At 53.8% G+C, this 20224-nt stretch overlaps 2 protein-coding genes across 3 annotated transcripts; both read right to left on the minus strand.

Moving 5' to 3' along the window:
* Window positions 1-460: 460 nt before the first annotated feature.
* Window positions 461-9221, minus strand: APLP1 (amyloid beta precursor like protein 1). Of its 2 annotated transcripts, none has more exons than XM_081274664.1 (17): window positions 8983-9221; window positions 7968-8111; window positions 7068-7200; window positions 6750-6862; window positions 6395-6528; window positions 6101-6285; window positions 5542-5672; window positions 5086-5160; window positions 4174-4332; window positions 3969-4097; window positions 2985-3084; window positions 2013-2120; window positions 1726-1749; window positions 1481-1551; window positions 1192-1254; window positions 916-1059; window positions 461-819 (listed from the first exon to the last, which is right to left on the minus strand). In XM_081274664.1, exons 1-17 carry the CDS (start codon window positions 9127-9129, stop codon window positions 721-723), a joined length of 1959 nt encoding a protein of 652 aa, XP_081130790.1. In that variant the 5' UTR covers window positions 9130-9221; the 3' UTR covers window positions 461-720. The 2 variants fall into 2 exon arrangements, with proteins under 2 accessions (XP_081130790.1, XP_081130789.1); XM_081274663.1 differs by having other exon boundaries at window positions 1726-1752.
* Window positions 9222-10579: 1358 nt separating this feature from the next.
* KIRREL2 (kirre like nephrin family adhesion molecule 2) lies at window positions 10580-18449 on the minus strand. The gene is made up of 15 exons (XM_081275669.1): window positions 18144-18449; window positions 17793-17942; window positions 17090-17239; window positions 16763-16923; window positions 16219-16369; window positions 15872-15977; window positions 15642-15790; window positions 15248-15375; window positions 15025-15157; window positions 14663-14763; window positions 14297-14516; window positions 13493-13597; window positions 13116-13216; window positions 12736-12801; window positions 10580-11506 (listed from the first exon to the last, which is right to left on the minus strand). Exons 1-15 carry the CDS (start codon window positions 18193-18195, stop codon window positions 11171-11173), a joined length of 2109 nt encoding a protein of 702 aa, XP_081131795.1. The 5' UTR covers window positions 18196-18449; the 3' UTR covers window positions 10580-11170.
* Window positions 18450-20224: the final 1775 nt, after the last annotated feature.

Here is a 20224-nt window from a genome sequence, read left to right on the forward strand (position 1 = left end):
ACTGGAATTTCCACATTCCAGGGAATCTCCTTTTGACTCCCTAGAAGCTATGAAGACTTGGGATTGGGAAGTGATTCCAGATTCCCAGTGCTCGCAGGTTGGGGCAGATGCTGTGTATGATTGTATGGGCGGGTAACTAGAAGGGTGGAGAAACTTGTGGGAATCCAGCAAATAGACACCTGGAAGTCGCAGCCACTTCAGCACCACGGAAAGCTCCTGGGCATGCACAGAAAGCCTCACCGAGGTCTTTGGGCCCTGTCCCCCCGCCCCGCCCCCCTTTCCGCCGGCTCCGTCCAGATTTAAAGCTCTCTCTTACTTAGAGACCCAAAGGAGGCCTGGGCAGAGAGGGACACCGCGTCCAGCATATTTACACACTGAATCTTCCATAAAGACATAGGATGACCTGGTAGGGAAGAGGACTTTATTGGGATGTTAGTGGGGAAAACGTGGGCAGGTGAACTCTAGGGAAAAATAGACGCTGGAACCAAAGTGGTGGTGACCTTAGGGAGCAATAACTTACAAAATAAATTAAGGTGAGGAGGTCCAAAGTGGGTCGGCCCCTGGGAATGTCTGGGTATTTCTTAGGGATGGCACTGGAAAGGGGAAATAAGAGTGAACTTGTCGAGACCTCCCTCCCCCACCCTAGGCTGGGAATTGGGGTTCTGGGGCCCCAGGAAGAGGGGAGGTCTGGGCTCAGCTGAAGGCATCAAGGGGGTGGGTTCAGGGTCGTTCCTCCAGGAAGCGGTAGGTGGGGTTCTCATAACCATGTCGCTGCAGTTCACGAAGCTGCTGCTCCTCTAGGGTCAGCATGGGATCCACCTGCACCAGGGGCAGAGGAGGGCTCATGGAACTCAGAGACCTGGCCGCAGAGCTCATGGTCCATCCATGTCCGCACCAGGTCTTTGCACCTCTCACCTCCACCACTCCGTGGCTGATGGCCCCATAGGGCTTCTTCTTGCGCAGGAGCAGCATGGAGAGGACGATGAGGGAGCCCCCACCGGCTCCCATGATCAGCAGACCCGACACAGCCTCACGAGACACTCCTGTCCCCGCTGGTGCCTGAAGAGAGAGAATAAAGGGCCAAAGACATCTTTGAGGCTTATCTAGGTCCTGTGGGGCTTTGGGAGCCACAGCTTAAACAGTGATCTCTGATCTTTTCCCCTTAAGCACTGAGAATATGCTTCCTCTTACCAGCTCATCTCTCTGGATCTCTGAGGAGTGGAAAGGAAAGCCCCTTGGAACAGACGCGTTCACCTGGGGAAGCAGGAGGTATCATGGATCCCAGCCTCTTCCTCCCCAGGAGCCCAAAAGGGGACTCCCCACAGCCTTCTTCTCTCCTAGGACTCCAAAGCCCATGGCTTCAGCCCTCTTTTCTCCTCTGGCCAAGGCATCGAAACCCTTAGCACCTCCCTCCCTCACGCCTAGGGGTCCAGGCTCCCTCTTGTCCTCCCTCAGGTGCCCACAGGTCTGTTTTACTTACCTTTGGCTCGTATTGCTCCAAGGGGGTCATCTTCTCTTTTCCAGGTGATGCGTTATCTTGTTCTGTGGACCCTACCCCCCAAGTCCCATCTCATTCTTGAGGGTCCAGAAGGGTGCTGCCCCTGCCTGAGGAGGGGGTCATAAAGGGCACCAGACTCCACCCCAGGAGGTCTGAGGTTCCCAAGGTATGGACCTTTTCCATTCTGGGTTTAGGATTCAGTGGGATTTAGTGACTTGGACACTCACCTTTTGGAAGGGTCATGGGGGTGTCTGCTGGCAGCCAGTGGGGGAAAAGGCAGGTGAAACAGTAAAGAGAGGAAGGTATCATCAAAGAAAGAGCAGGGAAACACCCTCCCAGGGACACAAAAAGGGGGACAGAGGACCCTGCAGAGGCCTCCACACCTTCAACATTCCTCCCCATCCTCTTTTACTCACTATGGTGACTCAGACACCCACAGAATTTAGGGGAATAGAAATAAGGTTGGAGGCTTGTCCCCCAAAATCTTGAGTTATCGATATTTAGGTTCACTCACCATCCTTGGAATCTGGAGGCTGCGGCCCACCCTTGTCCTCGCTGCTGCCCCCAAGTGCAGGGACTTCCAATTCATTGGGACCCAGGTGTTCTGAATGGAGAAGTTCCTCTGAAAAGAACATATAGAAAGGTGGATGGGTTGGTGAGCCCAGGGACTCCACAAAGAAAAATGGGTGTGTGAATAAAACCCTAAGAGTATAGTGATTGGATGATTACACAGATAGCAGAGGCAGCCCCAAGTGTGGGGTAGCAACAAGTATATCTAGGATTCTGGGTGTTCTTAAATATCAGGAGGTTTAGGGTTAGGTATGGAGCATCCAGGAAAAAGTCACATAGATTTGGAGGCTGTGCAAGGTCACACTTTCTGGTATTGACCACATTTTCATAATCTTATTTAGGCCCCTCCCCTTGAATCTGACTTGGTTTGTAACTCATTATAACCAATAGAATGTCTATCTAAGCCTTAAGAAGATCTGGAGGGGTTGAGGATGTAACTCAGTGGTAGAGTGCTTGCCTAGCATGCACACAGACCTTGGTTTGATCCCCCATTACTGAAAAAAATAAAAGGATTTGGCAAATTCTACTTTTCTGCTTTGGGGTGCCTGAGCCACCATGTAGGAAATCCATCTATCCTGATGGAGGGACCACATGGAGAGGATCCATGGAGAAGAGAAGCCCTGAGCCTATTTGTAGAAGAGAGACCCATCTACCAGAGAGTGCCTGTCCCAGTCAGTCTGCTGGCTAAATACAGCTGCACACTTGACTACTGGCAAGATTACCAGAGCAGCCAGCTGAGCCCAGAACAAATGGCAGGATCATGAACAAAGAAAAATGGTCATTGATTTGAACCACTAAGTTCTGGGATGGTTTGTTATATAAGAACAGATAACTGAAATCAGGGAAGGCTGAGGGTTGAGGGTCAAAGTCTGCCCTGAGAGATCTGGAATGAGGGCCCGGGGTCATAGCTACTCACGGATCTGGGGGCGCAGCTCCTGAGCCAGGTGGGGATTCTGATCAAGCAATCCCAGGCTCTGATTCATCCTTTCCTCAATCACCTGAAGGTGGGTCTGCACCTGCAGAGAGTAGGTTGGAAGGATGAAATGGGCAATACCGCCTGGAAAAGAGGAAATTTCCTCTTTTCCTGCATGAAGGAGGAATTGAGTAGGGTCCAAGGGAAAGTAGCCCATAATGACAGACAGCCACCCTGTAGGGAGTAAGGTTCAGGAATTGGGCCATAGGAGGGAAACTGAAGGAGAAGCAGGATAGAAAGAGAAAGAAGAGATGTACACAGAACAGGAAGTGAGGGGCTTGGGAAAGGAAGTAAGGTACCAGGGAAAGAAGTGATTCCTAAGGAAGTGGGCACAGGCGACAAGGTAAGCCAAGGTAGGTGGGGCAGGGGCGGAAAAAATAGATCTGAGGAACAGAAAGTGGGGTTTTAGGGGATTCTAGAGACAGGAAGTGGGATTGGAGAGTCATAGAAATGACAGCAGATTATGAGCAAGACCTGGAGTTCAAGAGCACAGAACAGAGCATTCATGGACAGGAAGATTACCAAAAAGAAAGAATTAGAATCTGAGGGCACAGAACAGGGGTTCCAGGGAACAAAAGTGGAGTTAGAGAAGAAGGAGGATTGATGGGCAGGAACAGGTTTCTAGGTACAGGAAGAGGATTCTAGGAAAGGAAGTAGAAATTCAAGAGCCAGGAGGTAAGAATCCAAGGGAGGAGAAGGGGCTCAAAGGCACAATGCGTGTGTAGGGGCAGTGTACCAGAGCCAGGAAGTAGGGATCCATGGGACAGGAAGTGGAGTTGAGGGACTGGAATGGGTCCTGGGGCACAGAAGGAAGGCACTCTAAGGGGATCCACGGGACAGAAAGAGGGTTTGAGGGACAAGAGAAGAATCTGAGGGACTGGGGTCTGAGGATGGCAAGGCATGTGGGGGCTGGAAGAACATGAGCACCTGGAAGCGCATCTGCTGGGCCTTCTCAGGGTCCACTGCAGCCACGTGCTGGTAGTGCCGCAGCGTGTGCCGCTGCTCCTTCTGCTCTGCACGCAGGTAGCGCCGTAGGGCCAGAAGGACGCGCTCTGCCTGTGGGAGAGACAAAGGCTGCCCAGGCCTGCCCTAGTTCTCCTCATCTTCTGCTCTGTGCCCCATGGCCCTGTACCTGAGGAGGATCCCCTTGCAGCGCTGCCAGGAAGCCCTCCAGGGCAGCACGGCGCTGGTCATTGATGAGGGCGATGACTCGGGAGGCATGAGTCTCCACCAGACGCTGTCGCTCACTGGACACCTGCTCCTCCAGGGTCTGCAGAATGGACTGGAAGTGCTAGGGGTGGAGGTGGACAAGGGGTCAGGAGAGATAAAGAAGGGTGAAAGGCAGGGATATTGGGGCAGGTAAGGTGGGGTTCAGTGCATCTCGGCCAAACTAGGGTAGGACTAGGTCAAAGGAGACTGACTGGAAGGAGGGGCTATGGGACCTGGTAGAGTAGGGGTAGCAGGAGGCTTACTGGAGTTAGTCTGAGGGTGTCGACTGGATGGGAATGAACTGGAAACAGAACTGATCAATGTTAAGATCCAAGGGAACTTGTAGGGAGATTAGGGTCAAACTGAGACAGGCTGTGCCCCAATAAGGCTGATAGGAGTGGGACCAAGAGTTCAAATGGGAGCCAACTGGAACTAAGGGAGGAGGGGCCAATAGGTCAAAGGCCATGTTTACTGGAGAGGGACTGAGTAAAAGTGAATCAGAGGGGCAGGACCAAAGTGAAGGGGTTGGGGGCTAACAGGGCCATGAATACTTCCAAGAAAAGGGCCCAGCTATGACAGCAGGAGGCCGGGGTTGGAAGAAGACTCCAGAGACAGTCCTTTGAGGAAAGTCAAGGAGACATAGGGCTAAACCTGGCCAATCTGAGGAGGAGAGTAATGTGGTATTAAGAGGAATAGGGCCAAATGTAGGGAAAAGGTCAAGATAAGTAAGAAGGGGTTAAATGGATGGAGCAGAATATGGCCAGAGCCAGGCTGAGACCATGCACCCCTCATAGTGGACAGGCATGAGTGGGACTCACTGGAAGTTTTGTCTTACCTCGTTCAGGGCCTGTCTATCAGCTTTAGGCAGGTTCTTGGACTGGTTGTCTGCCATGGCCCATTCACGCATCACCTGGAGGGGGAGGAGCTTCAGGATCCTGGAACCCACCCTGATTGACCTGGCTAGTCTCCCAGTCCCTCTTTAAGACTTTGGAAAGTCCAGATCCCTTAAGTCCCACTGATTCTTGGGTTCCCCAAAGGGAAGACCTAGAGGAAGTTGAAAGTGGAAGAGTACCATGGACCAGAGTTTCCATGGGAATTTGGTGGCATCTCAGTGGGATTCTGGGTGGGTCAGGGATCCCTGGTCATCTTACACAGTAGTGTTGAGGGCTCAGAACTGAAGGAGGCTGGGCATCCCTCAGCTGTAGTGTCAATATCAATGTTTCTAAGGAATCTCCTGGTATTTATGGAAATCTGTGGGGGTGGTTGGTCCTGGGGTCCCCAGTATCATCACCTCATTAATCTGGCGCATTCTGCGCTCCTCCAGGTCCATCTTTGCCCTCAGGAACCCCTCATGCTCACTGATTTCCCCAGGCATGCCGAAGTAAACATCCACACCATCAGTGGGCCTTGGGGTGGGAGTGACTGCAAGATCAGGAATCAGGAGATCAGTCTACAGCCCACCTCCAGGTCACCTTTCCTACCTGGAGAACTATATTTTCTAGAGATCATTGTGTATCTGGTTTAGTCATAGCTGCTAGGAATTATATGGGAGATGAAATTCTAGTCTGGGCCTACTCTTGAAAAGTTCAGGAATCCTTTATACTTCTGAGCTTTCCCCCAAATGATACTTATGACCTACCAAATGGCCCCTCCACTTCCAAGTGCCCCAAAGCTCTTTGCATTGTTCACAGGCTAACCCTTCCACCTCTACTTAACCCAAAGCTACGTGTCTCTTCCGTTCTTCCCAACTGGGCCTCTCCCCTTCAGGTCCTTCCCAAAGATGCTATTATACCAAGGCTCCCCAAATCACCCTTTCCTCTATGGTAGAGAGGACTGGTAGATTGCCTGACCTTTGCTGACCACTGCAGGGGTATGGGAACTTGGGAGCAGGACTCTTTCTTCTTCCTGTTCTTCTTCAGCTTGAGGGGGCTCCACAAAGTAATCATCTACTGGCTGTAGGAAGGATTCTTCCTCTTCTTCATCCTCATTCCCCTCTGTTCTGCCCCGCAGGGGCCAGGACCGGGTAGAGGGGTCACTGAGAGAACAGAAGATTCAGGCAGTAAGATTCTGAGCCTAGGCTGCCATGTTTCCATCCCCTGCCTCAGAAACCTTGGGATGGGCATGGAAGGTTCCCTCTCACTCACCCAACTGCTTTCCCAGATGGGTCAGGGGTCACTGGAGGAGGGCAGCACACATACTCCACACCTCGGAATCGATCTGTACCACAGGGTAAAAGCATGCCCGAGCCATGAAGGATGAGGCCTTGGGAGCTGCAAGCCTGTAACAAGAGTGGGCCCAGATGCCAGGATTGTAGAGTAGGAGGGTGTAGAGGGGAGCTTTGAGAGATGGTCTTGGGGTATGAGGAGGCTAGAAGCCTGGATTCCTGGCTCTAGAGAAAGGGATTGGGGGATAGAAGTCCTAGATCCCAGTGGGAAGAGGGAGCTATAGGCCTGGACTCCTGGGTTTGAGGGATGGGGAAGGGTGGGCCAGGGTCCTGACCTCTTGTGCCTCCTGGTGCCTCCGGGTGGAACTCTCACACTGGTCCATGCGTTCCTGGTGTAAGAACCGACAACCTTCTGGCACCAGTAGAGCCTCACTCACAAACTCACCAGCTGAGGAAAGGGGGACACCAGACTAAGGCTCTCCTACAGCCACCAGCCTCATGCTCCGCAGAATCCAGATATTTTATCCTCCAGCTTCTCTGCCCCACTCTCAGTTCAGATGCTCAGCCCTCTAATGTGGGTCCGAGACAGGGGCTCAGAACCTCCTCTCTGGGAGACTCCCACCTCATTTCCCTTCTCCCAGCCTATGACTCACGAAGGCAGCGGAAAGGCACAACCTGGTGGTGAGGGTGGGCACAATGGCCACCCCGGGCACCCTCGCACCAGCGCTCCATTGGGATAGCCTGTGCAGCCTGCTCCACACGTGTGATGTGCAGCTCCGGATACATCTGAGGGCACCAGGAAAGGGCAGTCAACCCACTTCCCCACCTTGTCAGCCGCCCATCTCCTTTTCAAGGGTCTAGTATTCATATGGACATTTCCTCCCTAGTCCCTGCTTCTCCATAGAAGCAGACTTAGATGCCAAGTCCTTCCTGCCCATTGGTCAAATCCCCTAGTGCTCTCCCTTTAAAATCTGGCCATCTTTAGGTGCTCTTTTCCTGCCCAGTTTCTTTATGGAGGTCCTTCCACCTGACCCATCAGGTTAACCTCTCTAAGCCCCTTACTCTGGTTACTCTTCCCCTCCCATCAGGTCCCTCTCTCAGTAGATCTTACAGGTTTTCTTTATATTAAGCCCTCCTTTTTAAACCACGCCTCCTAGCTATCTATTCTCCCATTGAGTTCCATCGTTCCTCCCCATCTTGCTGGTCCCTAGGTTTCTTTTACTTCTTTGCCACGCCCCTTCCTTGGCCTCTCCCACCTACAGCTGTACTCGTGACAAAAATCCACCACGTATCTCTAAACTTTGCCTCTTCATTGGGTATCTTCCTTAGCTGGCATTCTAGCGTGGTTCTCCACTCTCCTTGGTTTCTCAAAACAGGTCTCTCCCTAAACTAGCCTTGCTTCTTCGTAGGGCACGCCCCCTAGCTTCCCTTCTACTTAAATCCCACAAGTCCTTGGATCCCGCCTTTTGCAAGTCTAGCTTCTTAGCCTAGACCTCGCCCCCTCTGGAACCGGCTTTCCCGCTGATCACGCCCCTCTCGTTGGTCCCGCCCACCTGTCTGCAGTACTCCAGCACGCGCTGCGGGTCCCGGAGACAGCGTCGTGAGCGCTGTGGGTCTGGCTCCCAGCGGCCGGTGCGCAGGTCCCGGTGAAGGGTTAGGCGCCCGCATAGTCCGGCCACTTGCGCTGATCCCGGAGCCTGGGAGTGGAGGCCGAGGAGACAGTGAGAGCCTCAGGGAAGCTGACATACGGGGTCTTTTGCTTCCTAAGACCCAGATATTCATATCCCCAGCACCAGCCCTCCCCCCAAGCACCGCACACCGGCCTCGGTGGAGGCACAGTTCCCTGGGAAACAGCTCCTGAAGGGCGGGAGCGCCCCAGCTCTCCCGTTGCTATGGCGACCCAGGTCCCCCGGGTTTCTCGCGGCCTTGTTGCTGCGGAGACAGGCTCCGCCCCCACCCCAGCGCGGCATAGACAGAGTCGGAAAGGGTTAAACCTGAATCGTGGGGGAGGAGGCCAGAACCCAGGCGTTCTGGCCCCTCCTCCCTCCATCCCTAGTTCAGGCTCCTATTGCGGGGGTGCGAAGACTACAAGGCCTGGCTTCCCAGCGGGCCTGGGTATTCTGTTTGGGGGGCGGGTAATGACTGGAGGCCTGGACTCCTGGCTCCTGCGAGCCTGTGGGCGCCCTCATGGGACCAGAGGATGCAAGGAGCCCGGATTCTTAGATTCAAGTGCCCTGCTGCCTGGTGGATCCTATGTTCAGGTGGCAAGGGGTTGGGGCCAAGTCGTCCAGGCTGAGAAGGTGTGGAGGAGTGGGCTGGACTTTCGGGTCCAGGGGCTCTGGAAAAGCCAGTTCCTATGCTGCGGGTGGGAGTGGGCTAGGACGTCAGATGATGGGGTAGCTAGGGCCTGGAATCCTGGGTTCATGAATACCTAGTGCTGTTAGGGGCTCCTGGGAGAGGGCCACCTGGCTGAAAAGACTGCGCTTTCTGCCCTGGACAGTCCGCATCGGGGTACCGAGGCCCGGTCCCACCCCTTCCCCCATCCCCCAGGACCCGGCCCGGCCTCACCTCGGCCGCGCCGGGGCTCCCACCGGCCAGGCTCCCGATGGCGAGCTGCGCGCGCAGGAGCAGCAGCAATAGTGGCAGCAACAGCGGCAGCGGCTGCGGGCCCCGGCGGCGGCCCAGACCGCAAGCGGCGGGGCTGGCCGGCCCCATGTCCCGGCCCTCGCGCCCTCACGTCCCCTGCACACCGCCCGGCCCGGCCCGGCCCCAGCGGTGACAGGAGCTCCCAGCTCCACCGCCGCCGCCTCCTCCTCCCGCTGCCCCCGGGCTGCGCCGGCGCCGCCAGCCCCGCCCCGCGCCGGCCCCGCCTTCCCAGCCAGGACAATAGCGTGGCAGCTCTGCGCAGAGTGGAGCGGCTCCGGAACCCCGAGTGGGAGCCAGCTCCAGGCCCCCGCCCCTTGAGATTCCAGGCGACCTATCCACTCCTGCAAAAACCCAGCCAGGAGTCTGGTTCATGGGCTGTGCGGTTTGGGATTTTGAGTCCTCCTTCAGGGCTGTCATGCACAGCCCTCTCCTTCTTCAGATCCAGACACCCATAAGCGGCTTTGTCCTCCGCCAGGGATGCCAGCATGGGGAACCCCCCTCCCAATAAATTCCTCTCTGGAGGTCACAAGAATTCAGTCTCCCAAATTTCCTCAATCAAGAACACAGCGATTGAGATCCATTTCCATCCTCTTTCAGAGGAAGCCCCAGGCCCCTTTTCCCTCAGAAACAGAGGCAAACCACCCTCCCATCCTTTCTTCCTCAGACCCAGAAGTTCAGGCTTCCTATCCTGCCTCTTAAGTCCCTGGTGTCAGGACCTTTAACTTCTAGCCCAAGGATCCATGAACCAAAGCTCCCAGGCCCTTTCTAAGGATGACCTAAGTCAGGCACCCATCAAGGACCCAGCACCTCAGGACAAAGGTCTGGCCCCCTATCCTCACTCTAAGGACCAAGGGATTTCCATTTTCCCATCCAGAGTCTTCTCCCCTTCAGTGCTCACTGCTTTGTCTCCTCAAATGACAGCTTAGAATTCTATTTTCCCTGGCTAACTGGGGCAGCTGTGTCACAAGTGTGCATCAATATGGACTTTTATGTGTGTGTCCTGTGGGTACATGGGTATCTATATTTCTGTTTGCAGCTCTGAGTATGCAAGTGTATGTATAGACTTGTGTAGTTGTATATTTAAAACATCTAGAGTGTTAAACAGGTAACAAGGGACTGAGAGGTGGCTCAGAGTTTTGGCTCCTACAGTCACCTCCCAGGCTAGGGTAGAAGAAGACCCTTAGAACATGTTTGATCGACCTCTTCCTTGAAGAAGAAAAGTAATAATACCAGGAAAATCTTCCAGACATGCTTGCCTGTTTGGCTTTCTTTTTTTTTAATAAACATAAATATTCTTATCCCCAGAGTCTCCTTCATCCCCACAATGATAGTTCTCACCCTATCCCCACTGTTTGAGTTCAGCTCTTTCTGAGTCTTTAAGGAAGGTGGAAGGAATCAAGATGGCTGCACTTCTATTGGCTAAATAAAGTGCTGTCAGGGAAAGCCAGGACACAGTGAGAGTGTCTTTTTTCCCCCCTTGTTGGTGGTACTGGGTATTGAACGCAGGGGCACTTTACCATTTAGTTACATTAGCAGTCTTTTTTATTTTGACAAAGGGGCCTTGCTAAGCCTCAGAGGTGGCTGGAATTCCAAGCATGTGCCACCATGCCTGGCTTATGTCTTCCATCTTGATCTGCCCTATACTATCTTTCTTCTCAATGCAAGGCGTCTTCTTGAAATATATTTCCTCAGTAACTAGAAATGACTTCCATTCCTGCCCCTAACTTTTATCACCCTCTGTCCTCAACCTCTGCAAAGGGCCTTGCATCTTGAATATCTTTGTGTGTGTGTGTGTGTGTGTTTTACTGGGGATTGAACCCAGGGCCTCTTTCAGACTAGGCAAGTTCTCGACCACTGACCTACATTACTAAACCCTTGAATACCTTTTCCACAGCAGAATAGGTGGGCACAATGGCCATATTGCTTCCACTTGGGGCATTTGCTTTGGCTGAGTTCACTATGTATAAATGATCCTGATAATTGTAATGATCCCCCCCCCCTTGATGTTCAACTTTGGAGGAATAAGGTTGTCATCTTGTTCTGGTCCCTCAGAAATCAGGACAACCCATTATGGCAAGTTGAAAATCCCAGGATTCTTCAGTTGGAGATGTCACACATGAGTCTGGAGACGTGGGTGGCTTGGCATGGGGAAGGCAGCATACGGGAAGGGGGGAGTCCCGGACGTCAGCTCTGGGGGTCCAAAGGATGTGGGTTTGATGTAGTTGGTGAAAGCTCGAGGATGAGGTGTGGTGAGATAACCTGCCCGGGCTCTGTACAGTCTGCAGGGGGAAACCATGTCCAGGTGTGGGTTGAAGTCATAGAAGGTAGGGGTCCCTGGAAGTCCAAGGGGGGAGGAGGGTGGCAGGAAGAGGCCTCCTCCTGGAGCTTCACCAAGGCTCAGGCTCACACTGACCCCTCGCACCTTGTAGTAACCGTTGGTTGGGTCCTGAGGGGACAAATGGGACTTGGATTGGTAACACATATAAAAGTACAGGGAAGTGAGGATCAAGGATGGACAGACAGACTGAGATAGATTCCAGACCTACAGAGAGGCGAAAAGACAGAAGCAGGAGCAGGAAAAGACCCAGAGACAGAGAGACAGACATAAAAACTGGCAGAGAGACAAAGCAAGACACAAAAATAGCCACAAAGACAAAGGGACAGGAGACCAGCAGAGAAAGCTAGAGACAGGGACAAAAAAGAATGAGACAGAGACAGAGGAACAGGCCTACTGAGGGGAGGGTGGTGGTGCAGAGGAGGGGGCAGAGGGAAGGACAGCCATTCATTCATCTGCCTCATAGCTCCTGGGCTTTGATTTTATATCATGCCCTGGGCCACTGCTGGAGACATGTTCAGAGGAGGCCTGGACCTTGTCTTCATGGAGATTTCAGACCAAGAGGGAATGACAAACCCCCAGATAGAGCAGAGCCCAGAGAGGTCAGAGATGTGACTAGGAAAAGAACAGGCAGTGACTGGGGCTGACAGGGGACCCTTTGGCAAAGTGATCATGCTGTGACAGGGAAGCCCAGGACAGAGTGGTTATGGCTGTGATGGGAAAATTGCAGGCAGAATAACCAGGCTGTGATGAGAAAAGCATGGGCTTCCTAGAATAGGCAAAGTCTGGGCTGAGACTGGAGGAATAAAGGAGGGAATTAGATGGAGATAGGAACGTGGAGGGTTTCAGGCCTCTGCTAAGTACAGAGGAAAACGATGAGGAGGGAGGGGACTGGGGCTGGAACCAACAGGGCTGTCCTGAGGTGGGATCCCAAAGTTGGGATGGGTTTGGGGAGATGCGAAGCTAGTATGGGATCCAGTGGGTAGAAGGGGCCTGGGAAGACCATGGATAACCAAGGAGAGACATCCAGAAGGCCTAAAACATGACTGTGCCGGGGGAAAGAATGTCTGGTCAGGACTCAAGCTGGAGACTAAGGCCAGGGCAGATAAGTGGAATCAACAAATAGTGCAAATTAGGGCTATGGAGCTGGATGATATGGCCCAAGAGGTGTGTGTGTGTGTGTGTGTGTGTGCGCACACGCTCGCTCTCACACATGCACAAGTGATAGATCTCAGGTCTAGAGGAGACAGAATGAAAATGGAGGAGACAAAAACAGGGAAAGAGTTATAGACACAGTGAAGGAGCCCCCCACCCCCACCCCGCACCCTCCCATTCCTCACCTTGGTGTCCAGCGCCCCTTCCTCATCCAGAACCAGGTCACTATGGTCTGTGTGCACAATGGGGCCCTGGGGTATGGAAAATAGTGAGAGGGAGTGGTTAGAGGAGCCTCTTGCCCCAATGACAGACCCCAGAGACCTTCAGCCAGCCAGTGGAGGCCAGGCCACAGCGATCACTTGGGAACAGGAATCTGGACTCAGGACAAGAGGCTGGGGGATATATTGGGCCTAGGGAATGATATGGTCAGGGGCATATGTGGACCGCGGGTGCATTTGGGTCTAGGATCACTGTTAGGACTGGGGCAGTATTTGAGTTTGTGGGTTGGACTAGGTTATTATTGGGGTCTGGAAGCACAGTCAGGTCTGGGACCCTTTCATCTTACCCGTTCCTCACCGCTGCCTGTCTCCTCCTCTGGGCCCCTTGAACTGGAGCCATCACTGCTTCCTGGGATTCGCACCAAGTTCTTTTGTTTGGAGAAAGAGGCTGCAGCCCCAACAGTGAGAGGCTGAGGTGAGTGATGGGCAGGATCACAGTTTGTGGGGATCAATAAGCCACAACAGAGAGGACTGGGGTAGATTCGGTGGGGAGTCTGGGAGCCCATAATAACCTTGTCTTAGAAGTGGGTGGTGACACTGAGGACAATGTGAAAAGCTGAGGAGAACCAAACTGTGCAGGGGTAAGTCCCAGGGCCAGCAGTCAGTGGGCAGGCCATGTGTGGGGCTGGGGGCTTTGGGACTGGAGACTGGATCAGGCACTCACCCTTGTTGTGGCGCCAGCAGCAGAGGGCCACCCCAGTAATGACAATAAGAATGGTTGTGGCTGCAGCAGCTACCCCAGCCACCATCTGCACAGTAGGCAGCAAGTCTGCAGGGAGGAGAAGGGGCATGCTGAGCAAAAGACTGAAGAACAACAGGGAAACTGGGGCTCAAGGCTCAGGCTTGAGATCTCTGGGTTCAAAAGGCCACCGAGTCTGGGAATATCCAAGGTGGTTTTTTTTTTTTTTTTTTTTTTTGGCACTGGGGATTGAACCCAGGGGCACTTACTACTGAGCCACATCCCCAGCTTTTTTTTTTTTTTCATTTTATTTAGAGACAGGGTCTTACTGAGTTGCTTAGGGTCTCACTAAGTTACTGAGGTTGGCTTTGAACTTGTGATCCTCCTGCCTCAGTCTCCCAAGCTGTTGGGATTACAGGGTGCACTTAGTTTTGGACTTATGAACTCATGAATCTGAGGTTTGAAAGGTCTCAGAGTGTGTGAATGTAAACTCCTGGGCTTTAGAGAATCTTAGAGTTTGAGGAATCTTTTATTTTACAATTTCCTACATTTGTGGGCTCCGTTTTTGGAGTTCTTAAGTACAAGGAGTCTTCTGGTTTAGGATTCTGTACTTGAGGGAATTTATTGTTTGGGGGTCTTAGGATTCAAGGAACCCATAGTTTTGAGGTCCCCAATGTTTCATGCTCTCTACATTTGGTGGTCTTATTCTTTGGCAGCTCTACTCTGGGAATACTGGCATTCCTGGGGTTTGAAATCCCCAGATTTGGGGTCTTTGAGCCAGTGTCTCACCTCTACGACCCAGGCGGATCCGGGTGCCTCCCTCACCCAGCCGGTTTCGGGCACTGCAGTTGAAGTCACTGCTGAAGTCAGACTCCTGGGTCCCAGAAATGTGCAGCACAGAGATCAAGCCTGGACCTTGTCCCCGGTAGCCCTCTGGGGCTGGAAACGTCTCCACCAGGAACCTGCCTCTTGACCCTGCCTCTAAGAAGCCTTCATCCCAAGACCAAACCTGGGGACACAAAGTAATGAGAGAGATCACTGAAGAGACTGGGGAGGGAGGGAAGAAGTGGGTGGGATGCTGGGAAAGTCAGAAAAAGTCACAGCAGCTGCAGGGGTGTGGCTGGGCAGGTCAAGGTAGGGAGAACTCTTCCTTACCACAGCTTCTGGGGCTGGAGAGGAAAACACTAGACACTGGAGGCGAGCGGGGCCCCTGAGGAAGGCGGGTGCAGAGTGCAGAGCCATCACTACTGGGGGAGCTGGAATGCAGATTGTGGACCACTCAGGAGAGGTCTCGCCCTCCCCAGAGCCGATTCTGAATCAAGGGAGACCAGGCCTGAGCACTCCCAGCTAACCCCAACTGACTCTCAAAAGTCTCCCTTTCAACAGAATGGCCTGCAATTCCCACGCCCCCATCTACAAAACTTTCAAGGTCATGCCCACTCCCTTTAGACCTCACCCCCTTTGACCACTTCCTATCCCATGACCCTCCCGATCTCTAGAAAGTCCCTCTTACTCACCGTTCACGGTCAACCTAGCCTCGGCTGTGCCACCCCCCAGGCCCAACAGCCCCGGCTCAGCCCGGCACACATAGTCGCCTGCATCCTCGGGTCCAACCGACTGAAGACGCAGCGTGGGCCCGGAGCTCAGCACCTGGGACAGTGAAAGGGCATCAGGGGTGGGACTTTGCGAGGAAGCTCGGGCCATGCCAGCTACCGCCACAGGCTCACAATCGAGCTTCACCTGCGCGCCACCGCGGCGGGTCCAGGTTACCCGTGGGAGGGGGTTCCCGCGCCAGGCACAGCTGAAGGAGGCGTCCTCCCCCACGTCCACGGACATGGATTCTGGCTTTGCCTTCAGAATCGGCCCAACTGGAGGAGGAAGAGAAGAGGTCACATGGCTGGGGCAGGATAAGCCCCTGGTTTGGGATCAGCCTCTCGGAAACGCATATTCAACAGCCTAAGTACACCCACAAATTGTTCACGCTTACACGCCCCTGACCCGCCCCTGCCCCATTTTGGCACTAACCCAGCACAGCCCAATCCTGCCTATATGCTCTTTGCAGCCCCAGGTCTTCCCACCGTGCTCTACAGCCACTCGCTGCTTTGGTCACACCCACGGCCCCGCCCCTGCTCACACAGCACGTCCAGCGCGGTGCTGCGGTTGGCGCTACCCACAGCGTTGCTGACCTCGCAGGACACGGGCTCGGTCAGGAATGAGGCGTCGGCCACCACCTCCAACCTTGGTCCTCGGGCCCCAAGCACCGGAGAACCTCCTTTTGCCCACCTGCAGAGATGATGGTATTGTTAATGTCTCAGTCTCCCCAAACAGGTGCTCTGGCTGGAGAGAGGTAGTCTTCCTCCTCACCTGTAGCCAGTGACAGGAGGTTGGGCTGTAGCCTGACACAGGAAAGTGACCTTCTCTCCCTCCTGCACAGTCTGTGGCTCAGCAGACAGAGTCACCACTGGGGGGTCTATAAGGATGGGACAATGGTCAGAGTGGGCAAAGACCTGGAACACCTTTATTGCTGATCTAGGTAGGAATCCAGTCCCCAGACCCTCTAACCCACTAAGCTGAATCTGTACTTCCCTCCTTTCTTTGAGCCATCAGTCTGGGCTTCCAGTTCCCAATGAGCGATCTTTCTGTCCTCTCCTGCTATATCAGATCCAGGAATCTAGGTCCCACCCCTTTTCCGCAGGGCCAACTGAACTCACACTGCAGGCTCAGTGTGATAGCTGTATCTCTCCCTGTAGGCAAGGCCTGGCTCCTGGCTCTGCAGACTAAGGTGGCTCCATCATCATGGCTGGAAGGGGTCAAGAATAAGGTGCTCTCCACTGACCCAGTGGTTCCTTCCTTCAGCAGGTTCTAGAGGTTATGGATAATAATAATGATTTCATCTATCCCTTATATATGGTAATGCTTACTATGTGTCAGGCACACTCCTAGGCATTTACAGGTATTATTTTATTCAATCCTCATAATTATCCTATAAGGTACATACTATTAATCCTATTGTACAGATAAAGAAACTGAGGGTCAGAGAGGTTAAATAACACTCAATATCAATCAGTTAGCAAGTGTCTGAGTTAGGATTTGAATCCAGGTAGTCTGGCCTTAGAGTTCTTATCTTGAATCACATTCCAAGGGTCCTAACCTTTGAATCCTTGCCCCCCCTACCCTGTACTCTAGGTGAATGATCAAAGTGGACCCTAAGTTTCACTAAATAGGCAAGGACCAGCAAAAGGATTTGGACCTGACCTGGTGGAAGGTGGTCCCCTCCAGCCGGACACCATCTCGAAACCACAGCAGCTCAGGGATGGGGCGGGCATCTCCACGGCTCTGACAGGTCAGATTTGCAGGAACTCCAACAACCAGAGACACAGAGGGGCCGCCCAGCACCTGGGGGGCTTCTGGAGGCACTGTATGGTAGATCTTGGATCAGAACTGGATCTTAGGCCCAGAGACCCTCATCTTCTCAGCTCCAACCAACCACTTTCCTGGTCTTTCTGGATTCTGATACTCCTAGCTAGTACTGGCTGCAACCCTAGCCCCCAGCTCTTAAGGACTAGTGGGCTGGATCCTCACCCAGTACGTGCAGTTGGGCTGGTCGTGATCGAAGACCTGCTTGTGTAGCCTGACATTCATACGATGCTTCATCCTCTAGCTCCACTGGCCTAATGTGGAGGTCATGCTGGCCACTGGCTGGATTCCCAGATATCCAGTACCGGGACCACCCTAAAGTCAGGGGAAAGGCAGTCACACCACAGTTTGAGCTCTTGACCTCTGGTCTTCATCCCCAGATATACCACACCACAAAATGACCCACACATTCCATGGTTAGACACTTAAAAAGTGTGCTGTAGACCCAGAGAAATAAACCCCATTCCCAATGCAGAAAATGTGGGGGTGATAAAATCAGAAAGGAAAACAAGAAAATGACTGCTATAAACATAAGGTTAGCACCTACTTCTGGGCTATGATGGTGGAAAGGAATAAGGGGCATTTGGAGGGAGCTAGCAATGACCCAAGGTATTGGTTACATGACTTCTATAATTTATGTTTACTGCACTTTACGCATTTATATAATATTTTACAGTAAAAAAAAATAATAATCCCAAACTCTATGAGTCACCCCCAAAGAAGCATCTCAATAACCCTGACTCCCAGTGTTTACCTGATCCCATCAATTTCCCAAACTTGAAAACGTCATAATAGAAACTTCAGATACAGCCCAAGCCCAGTAGTCCCACTCTAGTGCTAGTGCTCCCTGAGTAGGGGACAGCCTCACCTGGCAGGTCCCTTTCTCCCCCTAGAGCCAGCCCGTCCTTAGTCCACTGAACGAGACCCCTGTATGCACCCAGAACACAGGGCAACCGGGCTTCCTCCCCCAGCAGCACCACCAGGTCCTCAGGCTGTTGCAGGAAATGGGGCGACCGGCCTAGGAGAATGGGGAACAGCAGATCTGAGCTTAGCGCATTAAAGAACTCCCTCACTCAGGACCCAGGGGTCCAGTTCCCAACCTGCTCGCTCTTTGGATTCTGAATTCAGAATTCTCCTCCCTCAGACCCAGGAGTCCCAGCCCCAAAGCTGTTGTCGGCAAACAATTCTCCCCATTTTCGTCCGCTCCGGTCTTGGGTACCTGCACGCCCTCTAAAGCAGAAGAGGAGGACGAGGAGGGCGGGAACCAGCATCCTGAGTGTGTGTCCCCCAAGGTCCACAAGACTTGCTGTTGCACTGGCTTCGCTCCAATTTCCTTAGTTGCGGATCTCTCCTCAGCCTAGAGGGGAACCCCCCCCCCCACTTGCACCCTATTCTTCGCCCCAGACTGGAGGTCCCCTGTCTCTGGCCTGAAGTCCTCCAACTTTGCTCATCCGCAGCCTCTGAAGCTCTGAAACGCCTGCGGGTTCCGCGCGCTGGGTCTCTCGGAGACCCCAAGAGGGCCTGATCCCGCTGGCTCCGCCCTGCCCGCCCCCTGGGAGGACCGCCCTCTTCCCATTGAGAAACTCCCGCGGTCTGGGCTCGGAGGAAACGGGCGCGGGGGCAGCCTAATTGGGGTCTGGGAGCCGGAACACCTGGGTGCAAGAAGGGGGTCCTGCCTGGAGTGGACACCTGCGTCCTGCCGGCTTTGGGGGAGAGTCCTGGGAGCGGGTGGTGAGGAGGAGGAGGAGGAGCAGGAGGAGAAAAGGGAAAGAGTGGAAGAAACTTGCTCAGCCCGGGTCCTGCAGGGACTGTGATGAGTGGAAACCGAGCTATAAACGGGAGCCCCTGGGGCCTCGCCAGTTCCCGCGCCCTGGGGAGGCGGGGCCCAGGACTCCCGTGGGTCTTCGGGTCGCGGAGAGGGCACCCGGGTGCGGGAGGGCCAGCTGGGACCCCTGAGAAAGGGGGTTCTGCTCCCCACATCACACAATTCCTCAAAATATAGCTCTGCTGCCTTGTTATTGCTGCAAACCGTAGAACACTCTAAAACCCAGGAGTCCACGCCTCCAGTCTCTCTTTTCCCAGGACCCTGCAGTCCGGGCCCAGCCCCTTTCCCCATTCCGCGGGGGCCGGGCCCCTGGACCTTGGTTGCCAGGCGACGGCTGGGAGGCGGCGGTGCCCGGGATGGGACAGGCGGGGAGGCTGGGAACTGTGCAGCTTGTACTGACGGCTCCGTGAAGCCCAGCTGGGGCGTTCCCACGCTGCGCAGCTGGCCGAGCAGGTGGGAGGAACCCTGAGCTTATTGAGGGGGCTAGGGTCTGGAGAGATGGGACCCCGGGTCTGACATCTGTGGACCTGTAGAGATTGAGGTCCACATTTAGATTCTCAGTTGCTCCTGGGCTCTTAGACTCCAGCCTCCCTAAATGGCAGGGGCTTGGATTTCCAGGACTGTAGGGACTGGTGGTCGAGATCTCTGATGACCTGAACTCCCGGTGCTTTGAGGCAAGCAGCATGGTGCAGTTGGGTGATGATCAAATATCTGGTCTTAAGTCTTAGAATCAGTGGATTTAACCACAATCTCTCTCCCATCCCCATACGGACGCAGGAGGATTTGAAAAGCTACAGACAGTAACATCTGTCCGAAGTCCCGTGGGGGGAGGGAGGCGGTAGGATTGGAAACCTGAACTCCTGGGTCCTTGGAGAGAGGGGCTGGGAGTCTGAACTGCTGGGTCCAAGAGAGGAGGGTCCTGGGGGCCCAGACTCCTAATTCTGGGGGCATGAATTCCTGGCTTCTGGGTTGTGGATCCAGGGCATGGATGTTGAATTAGGATAGGCTCAGATCTAGGACTCCTGAGTCTTGGGGAGGAAGTCAGGTGATGAGACTGTTTTTCCAGACACCTGACATCGCTTCCCCTTCCTGGCTCTCTGGGGTCACAGGCATGGAAAAATGGAGAGCCTGAGGTCCCTGGAGCATGCAGAGAAGGAAAACAGCCAAGGTGGAAGGTAGAAGGTTTGTGCTAATTAAAGGTCCCAGCAACTGACAGCTCTACACCCTGATCTCCAGGGACACCATCTGGTGAGGGCCTCATGGCAGACCCTCCCAGGTCTGCATCCAGCCCAATTCCCAGGAGATGTGGGGGGCAGTTGGGAAAGGGAGTGTGGGAGGAGGGCAAGGAGTCAATAATGGAAAGCAGGGGAGAAAAACCACAGGGTGCATCAAGGGTGGAGCTGCCCCAGCTCAGGCCAGATGCCTTGCCTTGTTCCTGGAGGAGGATCAGATAGGGGGTCACAGGGAGGGGGAAG

This window comes from Spermophilus citellus (assembly GCF_964194105.1).
Source record: "Spermophilus citellus genome assembly, chromosome: 18".
Classification (NCBI taxonomy): Eukaryota; Metazoa; Chordata; class Mammalia; order Rodentia; family Sciuridae; genus Spermophilus; species Spermophilus citellus.